The sequence below is a fragment of the Pinus tabuliformis genome, chromosome 5_1, assembly GCF_031772625.1.
Source record: "Pinus tabuliformis cultivar Carrire ecotype Pingquan chromosome 5_1, CPIR1, whole genome shotgun sequence".
Classification (NCBI taxonomy): Eukaryota; Viridiplantae; Streptophyta; class Pinopsida; order Pinales; family Pinaceae; genus Pinus; species Pinus tabuliformis.
This window is the reverse complement of record NC_142305.1, coordinates 723,123,934-723,150,108: the sequence shown is the minus strand read 5'-3', so window position 1 is coordinate 723,150,108 and position 26,175 is coordinate 723,123,934. Positions and strand designations below refer to the sequence as shown.

The window sequence follows — 26,175 nt, the reverse complement described above, 5'->3', positions numbered from 1 at the left end:
TCCTTCTAGCGCCAAAATGTTGACGATGCTAGATCCGCCAACATGTAAGGGGATCTCCCCGGTAAGAATTCCCAATTAGACCTCAGACCACTTGGAATAGGAGTCCTAACAGTGGGTCGTATAGTAATGCCTTGACCGCGACGTCGCATAGAGGCAAGTAAGATAACTTTGTTAGTAGCAAGGGTGTGATCACTGCAGTGAGTCAAGGAAGGTGCATGAGAGGTTCTAACATAGGTGGGTTGAGATGAGTGCACCCCTTGGCAACCTGTAACAATACTCAGCTAGGAAGGGAACACACGAGCGAAGATGCATCACAAGCTAGAAAGAAGGTCAGCCAAAAATCCAAAGTGATGGTTAAACCAACAGCACATTTGCAACAAGATTCATATAATTGCATACAAAACAGTTCATACACAACTACGTAAGTTAAACAACATACATTGCTACAACAACCAGAACAATCCAACTACAATAACAACATATGCATGAAAACGTGTTGGCTCTTATTATATAAAGAAGTGTAAGTTCCAATCATACAATACATCCATGTAAACCCGCTAGCCCCAATAGTGGAACGTTACAACCACATTTGCCTGCTCCTCCAAAGAGATGTACTAGCTCCGTGCAGTGGATAAGCCAAGGCACATTACAATACTATCCAAGCTCACTCCAAGATAGTCTTATCGGAAACTTGGCTGACCAAAAGCCCTTACAATGAGTTATGAGGGACTATTTATAGCAAAGAGTGGGGTGACCTTTGACATTACCCTTTGTGATAGTTCATCTACCCTCATGACTCTTCATCTACTCTATGACTGATACATCCAACTATTGACACTTGACTTACACTTGACATGATGTTACATTACAATGCACATGTACTCATGTGAGACAACATGGCTTGAGAAAGACATGCAAGAAATCACTAACACTTGGTCTGTTGTGATGAGACCAACTCTTTGGCATGCTTGTGATGGTGAAGGTGGTGAGATGATGCCAAGCTTGTTCGTTTGTGATGGTGTGCATGCACCTCATGGTGACATCTTGCTGAAGCAAACTCTAGCCTCTGTTGCAACTGGTGCATTGGTTCGTCTCCTTCATCAAACTTGTCTGCTAACATCTACATGGTCTTATTGGGTGCGGCTAAACCGGCAACACACTGATGCATAGTGTCTGTGCTGATCTTCAAGTGTGTGCTGGTGGTCATGCACATCAACTTGCCGAAGTACATGTTCAAGTTCAGTTGGACTTGCTTCTTGTCTTCGCCTTGGTGAGTGTGTTGAATGGGTTGGATTGCATGCATGTACACAATTACATGCATTTTGCTGAATCCCTTGCACGCAATCAATAAAACAACTCACCATGTCTGCTCCATGCCAACTGCTGGGATGTATCTTTAACTTGTACAGGCGTAGTTTCATCCGTGAGTGCATGTTGCACTCATTGTTGTTCCTATTCCATTTGCAGTTCATTTGTTTGTCAGTGTAGCTTCATGTTCTTCCTTGAGTTTTTGCTTCAGCACATGTGAGTCCTTCTTTGTTCCATTCTCTATCTTTGCGTGATCTTCATGTCACACCATCACCTCATAGCCTGAGTCTCCAAAGTTGCTTTCATCACCAGTGGATATGCTTGATCTTGCACCTTTGTTCTGCCTCTGTGTTGTCAATAACCTTCCTCTTGCATTCGATGTGTTCACTGCATTCGTTGTGTTCGCTACATTCGTTGTGTTCACTGCATTCATTGTGTTTTCTACATTCATTGCATTTGGTATGTTGCCTTTAGCTGCTATTCATGCTACTGCTCATTGTGATATCTTGATTTTCTTGTCTATGAACAACTTGATATCTTTGTGAGTAGGCAAGTTCATAGACATTTGATTGACTGCATCTCCAGGTGTGCTTTGAACTGTGTTCTCGACTCTGCCCTCTTGGAAACCATTGTACCTGCACTGCTGAGAGGCAGGTGAGCACTTTCAATACCTAGAGACATGGAAACACTCATGGCAAGCAATCTGTTAGTCAAAAACCAAAATGAACTTGAGAACTGACTTTCAACATCCCTATATGACTTATCATGAAGGTTGCGCAATTTCAGTCGGGAGGTCGAGAGACTGGATGACTGTTGGAATTGCGCAATGCAAAGTCCAATTTGGTTGTTGCATACTGGAAATGGCTGCAGGCTCAGTGACTGCATTGTGCAATTTTCAGGGCCAGCAGTCACTGTCCCTCAGAAATGCACAAAAAAGTCCTAGAGGACAGTGCCTGAGTAGAAATGCACATTTTTGGAGAGGAAGACAGAGCCTTCCTTCTCCATATTGCGCAATGTTGTCTCAGTGAAGGCAGAGTCTAGACCAAGGTTGGTCTGACTCGCCGATGGGAAATTGAAAGAAAATATGATAGCGGATGCATGGCGACACTTAGTGAAAGTAGAATTGATTGACAGTGCATGCAAACATGAATGAAAGATTTAGTAAATAGATCAACATGCATGTGGGTGAAGCGAGTCGCCCAATCAACGATCATTCGTGAAAAACAATTTCATGCACGTGACAATAGTGAGATGTCAATGAAAACTGAAACAGAGCTAGTACGAGATAGTATGTATCAAAACAACAACAATCGTTCACTGAAATCAAGCAGACAACATTCATACGAAGCGAAACACAAAAAGTGACAAAAATGCAACATAAGGCAAGGAAAGCAGGCTTACCCCAAAACAACTGAGTTGAATGTGTTGATTGTTCCTAGATGTGATGTGGGATATTAGAGCTACAAGGTTGATGTGAGGAATGAGCTCTACAACATCCGGTTGATGAGTTTTGATAACATCAAGGTTGTGACGCGCATGCCACAAATATAGAGAAAACGACACTTGATGGGAGGTTTCTGAAATGATCCTTGTATGTAACCTCCAACTACTAAAAATAGATCCCTGAATCAAGGGATGCCTTTGCATGTTTCCTTGGGAGAAGTAACCCATGCATGCAAGTCAGTTTTGCTCAGTCCCAGAGGGAACGGTCAACTCAGCTGCACATGCAATAGACTACTCGACTGTTGGGAGAAAATGCACATTTCTAGCTAGGAGCTGGGCTAGTTTCCCAGGAGATTTGCATAATTTCTGGGCAGAGCAACTAACTGCTTCTTAAATTTTTGCAAATTCTGGGTTGAGCAGCCTTGCTGGGGAAAATTGCGCAATTTCCACTGTCAATGCTAACTGGAAAAATTGCGCAATTCTAGAGCCTAGTAGGCTACCAGACAGGATTGCACAATTTCTAGAGGGAAGGCAGGTTGCCCTCCAGAAATGCGCAATTTTCTTGGGGAAGCTGCTCAACCTCCAACTGGCCCAAGTCCGGGTGAACAACCTGTGAGGGGAATGCATCAAGTTGTGATCGACAGGCTGCCTTTGTGCAAGAAAAACATTGAAGATTATGAACTTAATGAAGCAAGGCAAGCTGATGTGAAGGATGGAAGGGAGGCTCCAAAATGAAGCTAAGGAAAAATTTTGGAGGGTTGTTGTAGTCACTACAACGTGTTGTTATAAAAATGTAGTGTGGATGAGAAACAATGCTTGGTGGGGTGGTATAGTATGGAGGCCGGAGGTAGAGTCAAGGGCCGAAGGGATGAGGTATACTATGTAAACAAATAGAGTCGACTGTGAGATGAGTCCAGTAGAAAAGAAAATGCACTGAGTATCCGAGGTATGGAGGTATGCGTGGAATATGGGTGGAGACCAAGCGTTAACCAACAACATTCGGGCCAATGTTTAGGCATCACTCATGCTTGGAATAAAAAACACATATGACAGTGTATGGAAGGTGGGTTGAGGCCTCAGGAGCATGGCAAATGTGTCAGTTCTGCAAAATAGGTAGAACATAAGCAGGAGTGAGTTACAACAGCAAAGAGGGAAGCCAAAAAATGGCGTTGGTTCTTATACCATGTCAAGATAGGAGGTAACTCCTCAAATGAATTGCATTTCTTCTTTAAGATTTATCATGGATATATACAATGAGGGAGAGACTCTTGGGCTTCACCTCCCACTGTCTCTTCATTTTCTTATTCTCCATTATTTACTATTTACATTATTTACAAATATTCACCCAATCCCAATGATTAGGTGTTAGCCCCCCTATTTGATCAAGGTTCCCCAATTTTTTTTTTTCTTTTCCCTTATTGTTTGGAGCTGTAGTGGCTAAATTTAACATTGTTAGATGAAATATTGTTTATGATAGGAGAGTTGATAGAGCTATGATCTAGGTTGCCAAAGGAAAAAAATGATATAAATATAGTAATGAACACAATAATATAATAAAATATAACTTCTATTAAATAAATAAAAGGATAGAATATAGTAGAGCACAAAGTGACTAGAATTGTGGTAGCTATCTTTCAAGAGAGAGTGATGTTGGCTACACACATTTGAAAAAGGCTATTACAAGAGTCCAAAAATATGACTTTTTAACATAAAGAAATAACCTTAGAGGTTAGAGACTCTAATTGTAGAAGATGAAGTGCCAAAACTTTTATGGGCACTGAGATGGTTAATTGGTACATTAACTTCCTGTCGGGGGGCAATGTTTGCACACAATTTATGCTTTGGGCACACAATAACTGGAAAGAACTATTTGAAGACTATCTTAGCTTCTGTTATGTTATATAGTATTAGTTCATATATATAAATTATATTACCAATAAACATTGATAGACATTATTTGAGAAGCATTTAGAAAATTACCTTATGATATATCTTACATTCTCAAGATTAAAAAATATAAATATATTATTTTAAATAACTATTAACTATAAAAAGAATTAATAGATGAGTTTAACATATATATATTTTAAGAAACATGATACAAGATTTTCAACCATGGAGATTCATCCCCACTAACTCATTTTAAGTTGAAAATGTTATATATATTTTTTAATTTAATTTAATTTTATAATTGTTTTTATTAAATTGGAAAAAGAAATAAACATAATTACTTTTGAAATAAATTTCAACTTTATTCACACTTTTGTGATCCATGACTAATAAAAATACTTTCAAAAAAAATCACATATCAATTTTTATGTCAACACATTTCAAACCACTTGGTTCATCATAAATGGATAGTTGAACTATAGAACAAATAAATAGTAGAGATGTAACCACTAATCCCAACATCAACTTGGTTCACCATGAAGACATAGACAGATAGTTGAACTATAAAACAAATAAATATTAGAGATGTAATAGTAATTCCAACAATCAAAAGATAGGAACTACCATTGCATCTCTACATCCTTTCAGAAAGGTTACATTAGCCATCATCTTTGAAACCCTTAATGACATTCATTCAAATAGATAAACTTTGTTGGCAACTTCCCTTCTGTGTAGGAATAAAATCTCATAATGCAATTTTTGTGATCTATGATTAATAAAAATATTTTTCCAAAAAATTACATATCAATTTTTATATCAAAACTTTTTAAGTCACTCACTCTCATCCATCATAAAAACATAGATAGATAACTCAACTATAGAATCTTATTTAAAATTATTATTAAAAAAAATATAAAAAATATTTTATAAAGTTAATTTTCTATTATCCATTTATTAATTATTCATAATTAAATTGAAATTCTGAACGTATTTCCAAATATACCTATAAACCATAAAAAAAAATGAAAAATACACGTATCCACAGAATTATTTCATTATTTTATAAAAACATGGAATTAATATAAAACATAATTTAAAAGTACGAAAATCACATTTTTATACCAGATTAGAAATTCCAATCGAATCAGAAGGGAGGGAATAACGGACATAATTCCAATGGAGAATAGGATCACCCCGTATCCCACGCGAGCGCCCACATACTAAAGATTGTGTAGTAACGACTAATTATTAATCTTTCCGCTACTTTCTTTCGCACTGTTCACGCACGTCCTCAACTACACGGTCAACCAGCGCCGCTTCATATCTGTAAACCGTTGGAAAACGTTGATGGATCAAACGTCCAAACAGAGAGATACTAATTTGATCAACCCACCATGTCCGTCTGGTATAAACATAACTGCTTTCTATTTCGTAAAAAATCAAACAAACAACTTTCCATTTATGAAAACAGTAATGAATCAAACAAATATCAAAGGAATGGGGTACATGCTATTTTTAATTTAGTTCGCGCACCCATTTGTGTGGTCGAGTGTCCAGCCTGAGAAATCAGAAACTCTGAACAGAGCAGCTTTCCATATTTCAATTTCTTCTGCTTCGTGAATTCCGCAACTGTGATAATGTTGGAATGCCTGCGCAAATGGGCTGCCAGATCGCTCTGGATGACGCACCTGCAAAGGAGTTACTTTATAAAACAGAGGAATCACCGTTCCCTGCACCTGATTCGCGATAAGCGAGAGTTCATTGAGGCACCATACAGATGATGCATAATCTGGGGACAAAATAGGAATCCTAATTCTGCTGCATTTAATGGCATGCGTTATAGTTGCATGCATATTCTCACCCTCTTTCACTTGATCGGCTTCGTGGAAAACATTGATCTCTTTGTGAGCTGTGAGGGCTCTGTAGAGATGATCTACGAAGCCTTTCCTCACATCTGAGCCTCTGAAGCTCAGAAACACGTCATATCTCCACGCTCTCCGCATTCCCACAGCCATTGAAGAGGAAACGGAGATCAACATCCCTCGGTTGGCTATTCGTGATTAATTGGTTTGTTGACAAGTGGTAGGCTGGGAGGACCTTTTATAGGAGAGCAGGTGAATCCTCCTCGTCCTTTGATTTCAGAGGAGAGCAGTAGAGGAGATAGATCTTCGAAGGATGGAGGAAAGTGCGAGGTACATTCAAACGGGCAATGAAATGTCCACGAAGTTCCTTAAATGCCTCTTACTTTACGAAGTCTCACTTAACTTACTTTTTGAGCCCTCACTTATCTGTAGATCTTGCACGTTTGAATCCTCATGTACCTGAAATTTCTTCCTCCGGATTGCCATCCTCCCCTACTCTCCACTAGAGATCAACGGACAGGAAACAATAGATTTGAAGATCGACGGCGCTGATGAAATCTTATTTTGAGTACTCCTAGCTGGGTAGCTGCCTCCCTCCTTCCGCTTCAAAGCACCCTAGCCTAGCCGTAACCCCTACTGCACGTCATTCACTGACTGAAAGGAGGAGAAATCGCAGCACATCTCACAAGTTTGAATCGTCACTGCCTTGGGAGTAGGAAGGTTCTGATGAGGCCAGGAGGTAGGCGATCACAAAGAGGAACGCAGCTCCTTCCGCCTTTGAATTTCTTGCCTCCTAGGCATTCCTCCTGATTGGGTTCATCAGTCATCGAACACCGAGAAAAAACGATGAATCGGATACGCCAACATCGATAGGGTCCTCCCTTCTGTCTCCTTTCCTTATTAAAATAACACTTCTTCCCCCACAGGCAAGTGGCGAGATAACGAGCACAACACGAAAACAAACTATAAATAAGGTTTTCCTAAGCAAGGAAAGCCGATGGAAAATACAATTACGTGCGCTGGTTCACGAGTACAACATAACAACTATTTAAAATATAATATTTCCAAGCATCGAAAGCCCACGGAAAGTAAAATATATTTTCCAAGAAATTCATCTCAGCTTCAAAACGATACTTTCTTGTTGGAAAAAGCAGCGGAAATTATAATTAATTGTACGGGGAAATTAGTTTTAAAATGAAATTTTATTATTTTAAAGGTATTAATAATATCATATATTATAAATAAGTTAATAATTAATTTAAATTATAAATATTTAACTCATCACTTTTACTAATGGAAAATAATTAATTGGTGGTCTATAAGTAGGTTTTGGTAGTCTCAGGAGACGGCCTTTTTCCCATATATTTTTGGTCTTTCACTATAACTTGTTTCTTTACTTCTTAAATTAACCAAATAAAAACAATTTTAAAACATATTCTAAACTTTTTTTTCCAAAGAAAAAAATCTAACTTTTTATATAAACGATAAAAATTTACAAGTATATGCAAATGCATTCAGTTCGCTGTATGAGCAAGTCTTATAGCTACTCCAGAAAAGAGTTTATCTTCTCTGTACAAAAACTGGGTAGGAAAAGACTCTGAACACCTCGGTCACAAGATACATCACCCATTCCAGTTACTTTCTACAGTCAGCCCATATAAACCAAAAATGACAATGTTCCAGGTCGCATATCTACTCCTGGGTCTCCTCGTTGAGGAAAACAACCCACATATGGAAATAGATACCATGGAAATTAGAAAAAATAACCAACAGTTTGCCAAAATACAAACTGTACTTTCATCCAGTTTACATCAGTTTTTATATAGCATATATGATATCAAAAGAAAATAAAAGTAGAGACTAAACATAGGGAGGTTGATCTGACACACGGATCTGATCATGATCTTCCTCAGCTATTTTCCAACTGCCCATATTTTGCTGCAAACCATCTTTAGAAAGCCTGTCTGCTGCTTCATTTCGGTCCCTGTAAATATGGCCAATTGAAAAAACATTAAAAGAAAGCTTTAGATTCAAAATTTCTTCTAATAGTGGTCTCAGCATGTAATTTTGGCATCTACTTTGTCCATTAACCCATTTTACAACGTTTAAGGAGTCCCCAAAGATCTGAACTGTGAAGATGTTCCTGTGAATAAGCCAACAAAGAAGGAGCTTTAGAGCGGAGAGTTCAACAAAATTGTTTGATCCGGTGCCTAGGCCCACAGAAGCTTTTAAAATATGGTTTTCATTTAGATGTATGATCATCCCTGCTCCTGCTGAGTTGATCTGAGAAGCCCCATCGAAATAAGCCCATGGGATCCCTGCTTTGATTTGTTCTTCTCTGCTCTGTTTAGGATTCCTTGCCTCCTCTGATTCTGGGATATTGGATAGAATTGCAGTGCATTGGAGTGCAATTATTTCAGCCGGGGTTTCCTTGTCTGAAAAAATACACCTGTTTCTTGCTATCCATACGCCCCAGCAGATGATGGGGGGTAGGTTCCGCAGATTCCCTTCTGTATACTGCCTCCACCACTTTTCCCAAACCACAGATAAATTATCCCCTTCCCAGCTTAACGGCTTTTGTAATAGATTTTGCACCTCTCCCCATATTCTTTTGACAAAAGGACATTCTAAAAACAGATGATTAATAGTCTCAGAGTCAGCTATACATAAGGGACATCTCCCCGGGCCTTGCTTGTATCTGGACTGGAGAATGTCCCATGTTGGAATTTTCCTTTTTAGAGTACACCAGAAGAAAAGCCTGGCTTTTTTTGGGCATTTAAGTTTCCATAACAGTTTGGCCCACCATTCCGGTTCTTCCCATCCTTTCTTTGACATTAAGAATTTATAACCGAACTTTGGAGAGTAAGCTCCAGATTCCACATGTGCCCATACCAAACGATCCGGGCTGTCTTTCAGTCTTACATTTGTTCTGGATAGTTCCTGAATGAAAGCCTTCCACTCATTCCACCAGTAAGGTCTGAGGTCTAATTCTTCACCTGTTTTCCATGCTTGCCCCCAAATTGTGGACTAGCCGATTTTCTCAACCTGATTCAGAAAGAGAATGCCCTTTGATTCTAGATGTCTGATCAATCCTGGGGAGAGGGCGAACTGTCCATTACAACCGACCCACGGATCTTTCCCTATTCTCAGATTTTCTCCATTTCCAACCTGCCATGCCAATCCTTGTTCAATAATTTTAAACGCCTCTGTTGTAGCTTTCCATACCACCGAAGAATTCCTTCCTTTCTTATTTGGGTTTCTGATCCATTCTTCCAGGGGGACAGGATCTACATATTTCCGCTTAACCACTCTCGTCCACAGATTTTCTGAGTTGATGAGTTTCCACCCAGATTTGGCAGCCAAGGATAGGCTAAAATCATAGAGGTTTTTGATTCCCCATCCTCCCCATTCTTTTAGCCTTGCCACTTTCTCCCATGCGACCCACGGGAGGACTGAGTCCTCCTTTGAACCAGACCAAAGGAATCTGCTACAGATCCTTCTAATCTTATTAAGAATCTCTTTAGGAACCCAGGTCAAAGCTGCCCAAAAAACTGGCATGGCTTGCAGTACAGAGTTGACTAGGGTCAATCTACCAGCTCTAGAAAGCCACTTGAAGCTCCAATGAGTGATTTTTGCTTCGATTTTTGCCACCAGCCAGTTCCAATCCTGTTTTTTGTACGCATTTGGCTTCAGCCAGAAGCCCAAATACTTGAAGGGATTTTCCATGTTGTAAACGTCAAAGGGCATAATAGAGGTGATCAGGATTTTCTCATGTCTATTGAAACCTTCCATAATGAGCTGGGATTTCCTGAGATTTACTTGCATCCCTGTGGCTTTCATGAACAAATCAAGAATGTTTTTTAGTTCTTTAATTTCATTCAAGCTCCCATTTGTAAATAATAAAATATCATCTACAAAAAGGAGGTGTGAAATGAACATATTTACAGCAACTTCCAAACCTTTTACCAAACCTGCTCTTCTGGCTTCCAGAATCAGTTGACTTAGCCCTTCAGCCACTAGAAGAAAGAGCAGAGGCGACAAAGGGCATCCCTGTCTTAGGCCTCTTTGTCCTTTGAAAAAGGAGGATGTAGCCCCATTGATTAAAACTGCAAAGCTGACACTAGTGATGCATCCCATTACCCAGTTGATGAAAACCAGATTAAAGCCTAGATGAGTTAACAACATCCTCAAATATGTCTAGCTGATCCTGTCATAGGCTTTTGAAAAATCAATTTAAATCACAGCTCCTTTCTTGTTTGTCTGTCTGATGTTGTGTATTGTCTCCTGCACCACTCCTATGGCTTCATGGATTTGTTAACCGTCTAGAAACCCAAACTGTTCGCTTGAAATGCATTTTGACAAAATCGGTTTTAACCGGACAGCGATCACTTTTGCAATAATTTTGTATATACAGTTACACAATGAGATAGGCCTGAAATCTTCAAAGGATTCCGGGTCCTCCTTTTTAGGAATAAGGGCTATGAATGTTGAGTTGAAGGGGGAGTAAATCTCTCCTTTCCTCCTCGACTCTTCCACCACCTCAGTTAGTTCTGCTCCGATCTGTTCAAAAAAATGTTGGAAGAGTTCTATGGTCCACCCGTCCGGGCCTGGGCTCTTATCTTTGGCCATTGATTTTATAATGCCTTCCACCTCCTCCTTGGAAACTTCTCTGATTAAATCCTCTGCTTCCTCCTCCTCTACATACCGGGGAAAGCATTGGGCAGTTCTGATCACTTCTGCTAATGTTATCCCTCCTTGGTCAGTAAACAGGTTCTGAAAGTGATTCCTTCCCATATTGGATAGAGACTCAAAAGAGTTGGCCTCTCTGCCCTCATCATCCTTTAGCTTCCATATCGTGTTCGCATTTTTCCTCCCTTTTGCATAGTTATGGAAAAATTTCGTATTTTCGTCCCCAGCTTTAAGCCAAATCGCCCTGCTCTTCAGCCTCCATTCCTCCTCTCTGGCCAGCAATATTTGGTTCCTGTGCTTTTCAAGCATCAGAATTCTTTCTTTGGATTCCTGTGTTGCATATCCATCCGCCTCAGGGTCTTCCAGCTCCCGCAATTCTGCATCAATTTTGGTGATTTCCTCATTCTGCTTTTGCTTCCTTGATTTTGCCCATTCCATGGTAGCTTTTTTAAGTCTTTTTAAGTTTTCCATGAAAAGGAATCCTTTGCTTTCCATTGAGTTTCTATCCGGGTGTCTCCATGTTTCCCTGAAGAGCCTATTGAAGGATTCCTCTTGCAACTAGGATGTATTGAATTGGGAGGTTTGGAGAGCTCCATAAGAACTGGGAAGTGGTCTGAATTCCCTCCCTCGCCCACCCATTGTCTGAACATTGGAATTCTGGATGCCAAATCTTCGCATAACAGGAACTGGTCCAGTCTCTTTGCTATTCTTTCAGCTCCTGGTCTTCTATTCCTCCAGGTAGGCTTTAATTTGACTAAGTTTACATCAATCAGGTTGTGGGAGCAGAGGGTGTTCAAGAAAAAAATCAGAGAGCGGGTCTTCTCTGGCCAAAGGACCCTAGGCTTCAGCATTTCCCAACAAGAAATTTAAATCACCTCTTATAATCAGATTTTGTTTTTTCCGCAGAGATTTTGACAGAAGATCGGTCCAGAAGTTTACCCTTCCCTGGCATGGCCCATAGATATTTAAGATCAACTAGGGATAACCGAATTCTGGAAATTGAAACTCCATCCCTAGCACATGAGCCATTCCCTAATGGTTAATTAGCTACAATCTTCCTTCCCTGAAGCCCATGGCCATTCCGCCTGAATGTCCAACAGAGTCTACTGCTAAGAAGTGCCAGCCTGGGAGAGTAGCTCTAAGGGTCATCTCCACATCTAAACTTTTGCCAAGGGTCTCTTGTAGTAGAAGAACATCCGGATTATAACGCATAACTATCTCCTTAAGGGCCAGTTTTTTGGGTTTACTGGCTAAACCCCTGCAGTTCCAGGATAAAAATATCATTTGATAACATTCTCATGGGGATTTGCTGCTCTAAGCGCCCCAGGGATAGACATTTGCTTTCCGTCAGCCACATCATACTTTGCCTTTACCTGTGCTTTGGACAGGTTTGATTTCCTACCTCTAGCCTTCCTTTTGAAGGCCTGAGACGAGGATGGGCCTAATCCACCGACCGGTTCTAGGTTTACATGTTTTTTGTCAAGGGATCTTAGATTATAATGACAAGCCGAGGAGAAAGGAACAGGTTCCTTTATTCTGAAAGGAGCATCGTCACAGTTCAGGTCTAGTGAGGGGATAGCAGCAGTGATATTTTCAACATTTAAATGTTCATCATTGAAACAATTATTTATTTGTGAGTTAGAAATCAAGCAAGCATCTTTAATTTCTAAAGATATATATGGATTACTTGAGTCTAGTTGCATACCCTTTGAGTCTTCGACCGGGTTGACTGTTGTTTCATTTATGGTCTCCTTTGTAAAGTTATCTGATCCGCGCTGGTCCTCATTTGCTTCTTCTTCCACTGGCAGGTCTACTCCGGCCTGTTCCTCTCGATCCCCTTCATGGTTAAGGCCCACGCCCATAGAGTCCTCCTCTGATAGTGCTTCTGTTCCAGGCTCCTTTTCCAGCTCCGCTATCTTCTCCTCCTGCTCGACTTTCTTCTGAGTCCTTCTTCTGCGATTGCCCAGCGGTCAGTCTCTTGCCAGATGCCCGCATTCGTGGCATCTATGACATCTAAAAGGTAGATGTTAATAATCTAGCGGTTGCTCAAAAACATAGTCTTTGTACTGAAGATTGATGGATTCCGCAAGGCCTTCTTTTGGATTTAAGCTGACCAGGATCCAGGCCATGGCTTTGTTGTGAGTATGCAGAAAGGACATATCCGCCTCCAGGAATGTGCCTAGGAGGTTTCCTATCGATTTGAAGACCGACTCTACCCAGAGGAAAGGGGGTAGGTCGGGTGCCCTAACCCAAACAGGAAACTCCTCTACCTTCTCCCTTTTCACATCAAATAAAGGAGTCCACTATTTGAATAGAACTGGGTGATTCCCAAAAGCCCAATCCCTCCCTACTACCTAGTTCGCCGCTTCCTTGCTTTCAAATCTCACCATAAACCACCCTTTCACTGGGACTGCTACCTTGAAGCTTTTAATCGAGTCCTTCTTCCACTATTCCTCCGCCCAATGTTTTATGAATTTACCTGAGTAGCTCTTACCTCTAGCCCTCCCTACCAAAGTGCATTCGGCCACCTCTAGAGTGTCCTCTACCTGTACATCCATGCCCAGGACTAAGTTGCCTTCAAACATTTTCTTCTTGAGGGGTTTCGGTTTTTTCCTTTTCCCCCCGGTCTTTTCATGCCCAGGGTCCTCCTCCCTATCTTGTGCTTTTGGGTCACTCTTGTCCACTTCTGCTTGTTGTTTGAGCTCGTTTTTGTCTAGGGTTTGTCTTCCCTTGGCTGGGGTATCTGCTGAGGTTCCACCTCCAATTCCTTTCTCTATGCCTACTGCAAACCCGGTGCCCTCTTTCAGCAATCCAGCATCTGGTCCGTGGCGATCCCTCCTTCGCTCCGAGGGTTCACCCGTTCCTACACCAGACACTTCAGCTCCCAGGCTGAGCCTGTACGTTCCTTTTGCGATTATTGGTCTGGTGATTGCCAGCAATTTACCCCCCTCTGCTGCTGCTATATCGGCTTTAAGACCTCCTCCCACAGATCTCCAAATTCCTTGATTCGCTTTGTAGTTAATAATGTCTTCAAGTCCTCCAGAAAAGAAGGGAGCATTAAAAAGGGGTTTATCCTTACTTACTTGAGAGCCAAAAGGTTTTTCTGTCAGAAGGAAACCCTCCTCTTGAGGACCTGAGGCTTGTAAACCCCTTTCTCCTTGGCTATTCAGCCCGGCCAGCTCCAGGCTTTCCTCCAGCAACCCTTTTGCTGCTCTGTTGCTCCATGAACCTTCCAATGCGAAATCCTCGGATGCATGACTGCCAGCTGACCCAAAAAACTTGTCAATATTTTGGGCGTTTACCTCCTTTCCCCAAACCGACAAGATGTCTTCTGGTGCAGGGTCTAGGTCGACTGCCTCTCTAGGTTTCACCATGGTAATTACCCTGCAGTAAACACTTACAGGCAACCGCTAACGGTCCGTTTCCTTCAGCAAATGCTATATTCAGCCTCGGGTAGACTGGAGATGCTGCCAACGCATTTGCCCCTAGGGTTATAACCATTTCCCTGCTCGGTTAAGGGTAAACTCTCCACGTTCCGAGACCGCCCTGCTGTTAAAACCCCAGTTGTCCTCTTCTTTCTTGTCATCCAGTCATCTGCCTCGATGTGGATTCATGCTGACCCACCTCGTACCTCCTTGCCTTCGTCATCCGACTTGGGATCTAGTCTGCAGCACCTTAGGCCGTCGGCCTAGGCTGCCCTGGTTCGATTCCTCCTGCAGCCAGAACCCTCATCCTCCCTCAAATCATTACAAAATTATTTTTATCAACATATTCTAAACTTATTATTAATAAATTATTATTTTTTTTAAATTTTTTAAAATATTAATATTACACTAAATAATTAAAATTATTATTATTATATTTCTTAAATTATAAACCACAAAAATATAATGTAATATACGAGGAAAAAACCAAAAACCACTAAAATAGAATCTAATATACTGCAGATTATTATAGGATAGAGTAATCAATTTTAAAAGTAAAGATTAAATAGTTATCGTAACACTTATATATACGTTGTGGAAACGCGATTTGTGTTTTTTCATAATAATAGTGTTTATCATACGGTAATGAATGAGGAGAAGGTTTTTTATTTCATTGTTGTAAATTTAAAGGAAGTGACCGTCAAGGAGAATAATAAAAAATATTATTTTTTATGGTTATGTCAGAAATGTTAAATTTTTTTAATATTTAATATAAATAATAAAATTAAAAATTATTATTTATTGATTTATTTTACCATATATATAATATTTATTAATTTTTTTTTAATATTTAATAAAATATTTTAATATTCACTTCAATTTAAATATTTTAATATCAATTTAAAAGAAAAAACAAAACAAAATATTTTAATATCTATGGATGTCACGCCCATAGCTATTTCAAAATTCATCGTCATTAATAATGTTGGGGGCATCCTCATTAATTTTAACCGTTTCCCTTTTAAGTGAGATGGAAAGATAAGTGATAATGGACCATACCCTTCAAAAATAAATACAAATAATTAATCATTCCTGATCTTTTCTAATTTACAATAGAAATTGTCCACTACTTATGAACGTAGAAAAACGATTTTTTTTTTTTTAATCTCTTTCTAATATTAGGGGCTTTTATATATATCTCCATGTATGATAAATATGAAATTCATATATTTATATATATGAAAAATTAATATTAAATTATTATAATATTATAGTATTAAACATAATGTTTAAAAAAAAATTATATAATATTTAACATAATACTATATAATATTATATGTTATTGAGAATTATTAATTATGGATTTTTATAAACAGTAAAAAAATATTAGATTTGGAAATTTGTCAAAGTTTAAATTAGATAGAAAATAAAATAGCATAAAATATTGAATTTTACTTTAAAAAATGATAAAGTTATAAGTAAGGTTTTAACTAGAGTTTAGATAATTTTGATTTTAATATTTTCAATTTTTTTACTAAAATATATGTATTGATTTTAGTGTACATGTATGTTTCTAATCTTATTTGATTGATTGAATTTGATGCATTGATTTTATTGTAGATGTTGATTTCTAATCCTCTTTGAGTGATTGCACTTGATGCATTAATTTTAAAGTAAATATTGATTTATCGTCATGTTTTACTATCATGTTTGATTGTTTGCACTAGATGCATTCAGTATATGTGCAAATTAATTATTCACAACATGCATTGATTTCTTATAGTAAACATTAGTCTATATCCACATTAAATAGAAATTAACAACAAAGAGCCTAGATCCATCTTAAATAGAAATAAATAATATCGAACAAGAAAATTGAAAAAGGAAAAATTAAGGGAAACTATGGATGCATTGATTTTAGTGTAGATATTAATTTGTGATATGATGTAAATAAATTGATGATGTGCATTATTTTCAAAGTAATTAAATTAATAGTGTGCAGTGATTCCAGTGTACGCATAAAGTAATTATTGATGTCGAGCATTGATTTTTGTGTCATAGTAATCATCAGTATAGATCCCTATTAAATAGAAATTAACAACAAAGAGCCTAAATCCATCTTAACCATCAACCTAGATCCATTTAAAGAAAAATAAAAAACAATGAGAAAGTCGACTAAGAAAGGCATAATAAATGGAATTTACTAAGGAGTGTCAACAAAAAAGGGAGAAGCAAAGAAAAGACCAACCCATAATGTTGGAAAAAATGACATTTGAACAATAACAAGAAGAAGTGAAGGAAAAAATTGAACAAGAAAAAAACATATCAAAGAGAATATCACAGAGCATATTGACATAAAAAGGACACAACAAATGGAATTCAAATGTGTTAAGAGTAAAGAATTCAAGAAAATGTATAATGAAGAGGAAATTGACAAAAAAATGTGAAGGGAATGACAATTTGAGAGCATGAAGAATAGGGGAAACAAAAATATAAATAACAAGAGCATATCGATAAATAAAACAATATTCAACCAACTCATACAAAGTAAAAGATGCAAAAGGAAGTCTATATGGGGAGCTAGGGTTTTCAGAAAAATCTACAGGAAGGGCTCTGGTGAGAACAATGTCCAGAGGGCTAGGGAGAGGGGCTCCCTCTTACAGAAATGTTGTAGCAGAAAAAGGAAAAGGATTTCAGGGTGGGTTCAAAATTTTGGTAGAAAGATCAGAAGGAACGAGTTAAGGAGTAGCTGGGAATAGAAAACAAGAATTGAATGGTCAGAAGAAAGGTGAAGACAGGGGTATGAAAGAAGAGAAATCATATTAATAGTAGAAAATAAACGAGGATAATGGGAAAAACCCATCTAAGCCCAAAATGACGGTAATCCTGATGGTCGTTATTATAGACCCTCAGACCCAAGCGTTGAAAGATTGCATGCGAACATAGGTTGTAATCTATAAGATTATGGGGTTGTGGCCAATGGATAAAAGTCTCTACAATTGGATCAAGAAACATTGGAAGCCACATGGTGAGGTAGAACTACACCTAGGGTTGAAAGGTTTATTACGTGGTATTTACAAATTTGGAGGACAGAGGTCGGGTGTTTGATGGGGGACCATATTTCTTAGCATCTGCTAGGTTGTAAATGCATCCATGGAAGGAAAATTTTACTATAAAAAAAGAGACGTTGACAAGTGTTCTAGTTTGGATTAGGATTTATTACCCGCCCCTAGATTACTCGCTACCATCGACCCTTAAACTTATTGGTGACAACCTAGGTAAGTTTGTAAAGATTTTAGATGCAACTCTGTAGGGAAGATATACTTTGTATGCAAGGGATCACTATAGAGATGGATGTATCTGGAGCATTACCGTAAGAGATTTGGTTGGATTTATGAGACAAATTATGGCTGCAACTCATTGATTATGAAAAAATTCCTTTCAAGTGAAGACGATGCCATGAGCACGAGCATCTGACAAGGGAATGCCCTATAAATCGCTCTAAGGACCAACACAAGGAATAAGAGCAGAAATATGTTGAAGGCTTTGTAAAACCATGTCAGGAAGGATGATCCAATACGAGACAACAAAAATGAAATCCAGGGGGAGGAATGTTTCAAAGAATAATTTCCACATCCTTTCAGATATGACACCTTAAGAAGATCATAACGATGGACACATATTGGAAAATCAGGGTTATCACAACGTGGAATGCATTATGGAGGTTTAGGAAAAATCTACTAAAAACATGGATATTGCATGTCTAGGGAAATACCTTAAAGGGCAATCTGAAATGACACCAAGTGAAGAGGGTACTAAGGGACTTGCTATCTAGGAAACAATGTAAAGGGAGGGAATGGATTTGCAGAGTATGGTGGAACAATGGAGATAGAAAGGGTTAGATGCAATTCCAGTGGAATTGGTAGATCATATCCAATATCTTTATCTTATTCAAGAGGATGAAAAACTTCGGGGTTTCAAGATTTACATTGGGAAATTGATGATATGGTAATCAAGGTGTTTAAATCCCAAATCCACACAATGCCAAAGTACACCAGAAGGAAAAGAGTAATAAATTTGAACATTGTGGCCCTCCAATATCTAGGAGAAATATTGATTAATTCATGTACGATGAGATCTCTCGGCTCACCTCCTAACCCCCCTAGTTAGCTATGAAAATTATCACTTGGAATGCAAGAGGCATGAATAACCTAAAAAAACAAAAACTATTAAAGAAGGAGATAAGAATGGAAAAGTTGTATATGATATTTATTCAAGAAATTAAATGTATGGTCGATAAGATGAAGGAAGTAGATAGGAAGCTAGGTAGAAGATTCAATTACCTAGATGTGGAAGTTCAAATTAGTGCAAGAGGAATAATCACTTTGTTGAATCCTTAGATAATGAACTTGATAACTGAAAAATCCACTAGATTCCTCCTCTCTTTGTAACTATAGATAATAGGTGTTCTCGGGCCGATTTTGCATACAAATTTCCATGGGCCTAGAGAATTCATGAGAAATTAGGCTTCATTCAGGCCTTAAAGAACCTAAGAAGAAGAAATTTGAACTAGCACTGGATTATACGGGGATATTTAAATATTTTAACTTCATTGGCATGAAGGAAAGGGTGTTTGAGGAGATTAGATAGACACTATGAGGCCTTCAAGAGTTTCATAAAAGATGAAAAATGATTGATATTGGTATAGGTTATGGGATCTTTACTTGGAGTAATAAAAGAGGTAGGGATCATCAAATAGCCTCTAAACTAGGCAGATTCCTAATCTTAGAGGATTTGTTGCTGCAAGGGATGGATATCAAGGAAAATATTCTCCCCTATAGGGGTTCTGATCATTGGCTAGTGGTGCTGACAGTAGCAATGTTAGGAACTCTTAAAAATATAATTTCATATTTGAGGTCTTCTGGATAAATCAACCCTCTTTTATGGAGAATAATAAGAAATGGTGGTTATATACTCTACTAATTCAGGGCACCAAGATGTTCAGAATACAAGCTAGGATATAGTATATTAAAAACCAACTCAAGAATTGGAATAAAGTCGAGTTTGGTAATATCTTTTAGGAAAAAAATATATGGATATGAAGATGGAGGGATTGCAGAGATCGCTGTTGGAAGAGGGATATATATAGATGCAAAAAGGAATGAAAAGCTGGAGCTATTGAAGAAATGGGAGGAAACATGCCTATAGGAGGAAATATTATCGAAGTGGAAATCTAAAACCTCGTGGTTAGAGGAAGGGGATAAGAATGCAAATTTTTTTCACAGGTCGATAATAGAACACATAAATTCAAACATAATTCTCAGAATAAAGGATGAAAAGACGCAGTCTAATTAAACTCATAAGGACATCGAGAATGTGTTGGTGCGACATTTCCATAATATTTACAGAAGAGCCTAAGGTCGATAGATTGGAAGTGATCCAAAAGATTGTTAGGCACATTCCTAGACTAACAACTGAGGAGCATAATTATAATTTGAATAAACCAATTTCCATGGAGGAGGTATCTTAATTTGTTTAATAAATGCCCATTGGTAAAGATCCTTACTCGGATGGTTTTATTGTTGACTTCTTTAAATCCTATTGGGAGGTGGTAAAACATGATGTTTTCGAAGTTGTGGTAGACTCTCGTAATTCTTCGACTATCCTTAAGGCCCTAAATTCCATGTTTATAACTCTAACCCCGAAGGAGGAAGTAGTTACCACTCTATAAAATTTTCTACCAATAGTCCTGTGCAATGTGATATACAATATAATCTCAAAGGTTGTAGCCAATCACCTGAAAATGGTTCTTCCTATGTTTATTTCAGAAGAACAGTGTCTTTATCGAAGGGAGGAAAATATTGGATAACATTATCCATGCCCATGAGATAGCTCATTCCCTCAAAAGTATGGGGAAGGTTAGAATGATAATTCAACTAGACCTATTTAGGGCATATAATAAGGTTAGTTGGGAATATATGGAAGAATTTTTAAAGGCTTGTGGTTTTTACCATATTTAGATCATATGGATCATTTCCTTGGTGACCTCCCCCATTTTTTCGATATTAGTTAACGGTGCTCCTGCTAAACCCTTTTTCCCTTCTCGAGGGATTCATCAATGAGGGCCCCTCTCTCCTCCCTGGTTCATTATAATGATGGAAGGTGTTGGTAGGGCTATCAAATTTGTTGTGAGGGAGGGGGATATCAGAGGTCTTCAACCACATGAAGGGTGCCCATTGAGAATGAATCAACAATTTGTAAATGACACCATGTTATAGGCATTCCCACAGTGAAAAAGGCTAAAACATTTAAGGCTATATTTGACACTTTCGTGAAAGGATCAGGTATGGAGATTAATGAATATCAATCCATGGTTTTATTCTTTAATACTCATGTCACTATAACGAGGAATTTGAAAACCATATTAGGCATCGAAAGGAAGACTCTTCCTTCAAGATATCTGGGTATCGCATTAATAGTCAAGGCTTGGAAGAAATCAAATTAGGAGAAGTTTGTATGTAAACTACAAGGTAGGGTTAAATGATAGACTTATAGAGCCTTGAATTTAGCTGGAAGGTTAGACTTGAGAAAATTAGTGCTACAAGTGATTTGAGGGTACATACAATCAATACTCCCAGATCCTAAGGGAATTATGCAAAATATAAAGGACATCCAATGGAATTTGTTATGGAAAGGGGTTGAAGACAAGAGGAAATGGGATCTAGTAACCTAGGAGAAGGTATGTAAACCAAAGTTGTTAGGTGGCCTTAGTCAACAAAGCATGTGGAGCTAAACTATGATGGTGTTTGTTGAAGGAAGGTACATCACCTTGGTCCGCATTATGGAAGGCGAAATATGCCCAAAATTGACACTCATAGGACCTCATCCATATTTTGGGGAAAATTGAGGGCTCAACAATATGAAATTTATCTTAGGGAAACAGGGAAATTATCTAAAAGCACTGCTTTGGGGAAATTAAAAATGGAAGTACAATGTTGTTCTATGAGGATGCCTAGCAGCAACAACCCTACCTGATCAAAGAAGAGAGACGACCAATCTAGTTGGAAACTCAAAGCCAAGGACAAACATATGTATACTAGTACTTGGGATAAGAGATTGATGATACTAAATGGAGAAGATGGAACTAAAATGTCTTTTTGGGTCTTAATCAGAATGACACAATGTCCTTAGAACTAATGGAAGAATTAAACAACAAGAAAATCCTTTGTGTAGAAGAAAACGACGAATTGAGGTGGGGAGGAAAGGAAGGTAGAGAATTACCCCTTAAAGAGGCTAGATTCTATATTTAAGGTCATCACAAAAGGCAAGAATAATTTGTGTGGAAAAAGGTATGGATGTCATCATAATGGCCCAAGATCAAAACCTTCTTATGAATGGTATTACATCAGAAGGGCGTGACATGGAAGAATCTAGTAAGGAGAGGTTTTATTAGGGTTTCCTAGTGCCACCTTTGTGAATGTGAATACGAGAACCTAAACCATCTACTAAAAACTTTTAGCTATGCTTATGTTACCTAGGACTGGTTAGCCTTTATTTATAGGCAAAACAATAGTGTCAGAGACAATATATAAGAAACAATCTAAAAATGGCAAGAGAATTATACAAAAAATGACATAGTTAATATTACCTGGTTCTTGGCCCTAGGATTTGTCATCTGGGCCATGTGGAAGCAACAAAATCAATAAGTTTTTCAAAATAAGAGACTCTTGGTAGAAATATTGGTGGAAGTGATTCAAAGGATGTTTAGGGAAACTGTGATCAGTAAAAGAATCGGGGCCTCTGATGAGTAGGCATCACCATAGCAGGAAATAATTTTAAAATTATTAAACTTGGAGAATCCTAGTTTTCAGTTGACATAGGCTAGAGAGCCTCATATACACATGGTCTCGATGATTTGGGTTCTTACCCCCAAGGGTTCTTCAATCTGAATTTTGATGGTGCTTCAAAAGGGAACCTAGGGGAGGCTAGAGTAGGAGGAGTTATCAGATATTGTAAGGGGAAAATTTATAGGGTGTTTTTAAATAACCTTGGGCATGCATCAAACAACACTGTAGAATTCCACACCCTCGAACAGGGGTTCAAAATTATGGTGTGAGAAAGGTTGTTTAATGTTACAGTTAAGGGTGATTTGATGATAACCATTCAAGCGATGAGGAGGATACAATGTGGCACTCAAGTAAGAAAGGTAACCAAGCATTGGAATTTGGAACAAATAACCCAATGAATTCAACAACACTTAACTATATTAATGGTCATTGAATTTATTTTGGTTAAGAGATCTACGAATGCAGTGGTTGACAGGTTGGCCAATGAAGGGGCAACAAACACATGATTGAATAAGGATGTGGCATGGTCATAGCTCTAGGAGGATTAATTGAAAGATGATTGTTGAAAGTTAGTGAAAAAGGACAACACACCAATAGATGGAATGGAATCCAATGAAGTGATGGGGTAGGGATCAATTAAAGAACCACCTAATAACACGTTCAACTAGTGGATGCATTATGAAAGGAAAAGACAATTTTATATGAAGCAAGGGGACAGACACACATACTAGCTACATGGAAAAGGTGGTAGTCAAAGACGATGATGTTCTGAAAACCCAAACCAACTCACATTATCCAATGCAGGAGGTAAATGATGAAAGGTGGTATGAGATGTGAAATGGTATGATGCATGCAAGGGATATGTACAAGAGGCGGTCAAAGGATTTGATGACACTATCAAATCTGTAGATAATGGTGAATCAAAGGAAGGAATGCTAGAGGTTCACATGAGGATGTGGTCTTATCGTAGGTAGATTAAGCTTGATATTACAACATCGAGAGACACGATAGCAACTACCAAAAAGCATCAAAGGAAAAGTACTCGAATCTTCAAGGATTTAAATCCATGGGTTTATACTCTTTCCATCATTCTTTGTTTGGAGTCTATGCAGTTCACGAGTAAGAGAGGGGAAGACTTGGTAAAGTTCAGGTGTGAGAGGATAATTTCAATAATAGATATGGGGAGAGTTAAATATTTAGTCGGGAGGCTTAGAGAAGAGGAACAAGGGGAGGGGAGTCATAAACGTACTCATATGGAGTTGGCTACAAGGGAGGCAATGTGAGCTTTCCATATCACTATTCCACCAAGAGGGAAAGAGGTAGTTGAGGCCTACAAAAGGGAGGTATGTAAGCAAAGGGAGAATCTGTCCGATATCCATATAGAGAAGGAAGTAGTGTGGATTATAGATACAGGCACCATCAGAACTAGAGAGACCCTGTATCACTAGACTCTAGAGACATCCTAACACATAAAAAATTTAATGGGGAAGTTGAAAGTTGAGAGGGATGAGAAGAAAGAGAAAATCCAAGAGGAAACTCATAATTAATTGAATGAAATTCATTAGAGGATTGGAGGGGTGGTGACGGTTCTAAGGATGTTGGTAGACATCGAGAAGCTCCAATAGGGCCAAATCGAGAACATTCATGATATGTTTGGTAACTACCTGTAATACGTCCATAACATTGATATCACTCTATGGGTTGCAAAAGGTTGACTAGTGCATCTATGGAAATTCAAGGCTCGAGTATTAGTGGTCTAGGCTTATTGTCAGGGTTTTCTCCTATGGATGCAATGCTCAACAAGGAAGTAGTTGAATGAGGTCTAGGAAGAAAATAACCCTTTTTATAGGGTTTAATTTGTTAGTGGGATATATAAAGATATGTTTTAGTGAGGAGGTAGTTAGTTTTTTTATTAATTTTAGGTTTGGTAATGGTAGTCATCATCATAAGAGACCTAATAATGATAATATCAGTAATAGGAATTTTTTGTGCGTTGAACTTTAGACGAAAGAAATTGATGGCTAGATTAGGTAAGGGATGTATTAAAACAATCTATTTTTGCAACTGGTCTGGTTTCTAGTCTGGCAGACGAGTTGTTGCTTTGTATTTTGACAATGTTGAAGTAATATAAATTTCTACTTCTAACTTAGAAGAAAAAGATGCAAAAGGAAATCACATGAAAAAAGGGTTGTTTAAAAGTTATATGGTGAAGTTCATCTTGTAAATCACGCTAATATGAATATTGCACATTGAAATTTTCGTGATAGAATTTATTGACTAACTCATGTTCAAATATGCCATTTGTGTGAGGATTCATATGTTGGAATTCAGATGTTTAATATAGATACACACCTAATGTGCATAATATGTAGAAGAGAAAGAACTAATTTGGCTAATCTTAGACATATTTAAAATATTTAACATGATTATACTAATAACATGTTAGAAAAAAATTATGTGGCTACCAACAACTAAAACCAGCTTAGATCCAACTTAAATTAAGATCTATCAAGTGTTGAGAGGGATCAAATCTCTCGAGGTGCAAATCTTTCCTCAGGTTTTTCACTTAAAAAAAGGTTTGCACCTCAAGACATTTGATCCCTCTCTCCACTTGATAGCTCTAGAGTTAACATGGATCTATGGTGGTATTAAACCTAATAATATTAATATAATATGTTAATGGTAAACATTTAAGATTAATATTTAATTTAATATTAATATTAAAACAAATATTATATTAAAAGTCATTATATTATTTAGATACCTAAACTTCGAGCCATCTCTCATGTTACAATAAGGGAAAATTGGATAGAAATGTCCAAATGGGTCCTCAATTTCAACCTTCACAATTTTTTCTACCATTAAGTTTATTCCCAACAAACTCTTCATGAATTTCATAACTGAAACATGAAGTTTATTCCCAACAAACTCTTCATGAATTACATAAGGGAAGCATGAAGTTCATTTGGAAGGCATAATAAGATCTTATCTCGCTTGAATAACTTAATAGAATGTAAGATATCTAGATTCTATTAAATCCATTATCATAATAAGATAAATATTTATAATATGATAATATCTATAAAATAACCATTATATAATGTAATCATTAATATATATTGTTAAGTGTGAACATGATTTCTTTGAACTTTAACTATCTGAATTAATAAATAATAAATAACTATTATTTTATTCTATATATATTTTATATAGAAATTTTTATTGTTAAAATATTTTTTAAGTGAAACAACTATTAAATTTTTACTTCTATCTATTTTTTGTTTGTTAAGAAATACGTAAATTATGGTGGGTAGTAACTCTTCATAAGTATGCTTAATTACATACAAATATGACCTATTTTGGTGCAAAGACTACTTAAATTATGTAGGAAGTAACACTAAATAAACATATTTCTTTACACGAGTACATATTTATTTTGTATGTCAATCCATGACATATAAATAATTTTCATATGCAATTTTAAACTTAACATGGACATATACAATTTTTAAAAGAAATTTTTATTAAATCGATATTTAAAAGTTTACACTTATATATGAACACTACAACATATCTCCTATCCTAAATTTTTATTGACTCAACATTAAAATGTAATGTTTCTCCCTCTCTACTAGGCTCTAGAGAGCCTCTTGGCATAATTAAGGTGAAAATTGAAATATTTTATTTATGGACATTTATTTTTTTGTTATT

At 37.5% G+C, this 26,175-nt stretch overlaps 2 protein-coding genes across 2 annotated transcripts; both read right to left on the bottom strand.

Annotated features, from left to right (window-relative positions):
* Positions 1-5,901: 5,901 nt before the first annotated feature.
* Positions 5,902-6,661, bottom strand: LOC149166956 (toll/interleukin-1 receptor-like protein). The gene is made up of 2 exons (XM_089430313.1): positions 6,175-6,661; positions 5,902-5,965 (listed from the first exon to the last, which is right to left on the bottom strand). Exons 1-2 carry the CDS (start codon positions 6,654-6,656, stop codon positions 5,902-5,904), a joined length of 546 nt encoding a protein of 181 aa, XP_089286439.1. The 5' UTR covers positions 6,657-6,661.
* Positions 6,662-8,416: 1,755 nt separating this feature from the next.
* LOC149166955 (uncharacterized) lies at positions 8,417-10,640 on the bottom strand. The gene is made up of 3 exons (XM_089430312.1): positions 9,549-10,640; positions 8,582-9,455; positions 8,417-8,487 (listed from the first exon to the last, which is right to left on the bottom strand). The coding sequence occupies exons 1-3, from the start codon at positions 10,638-10,640 to the stop codon at positions 8,417-8,419; spliced, it is 2,037 nt and encodes a 678-aa protein (XP_089286438.1).
* Positions 10,641-26,175: the final 15,535 nt, after the last annotated feature.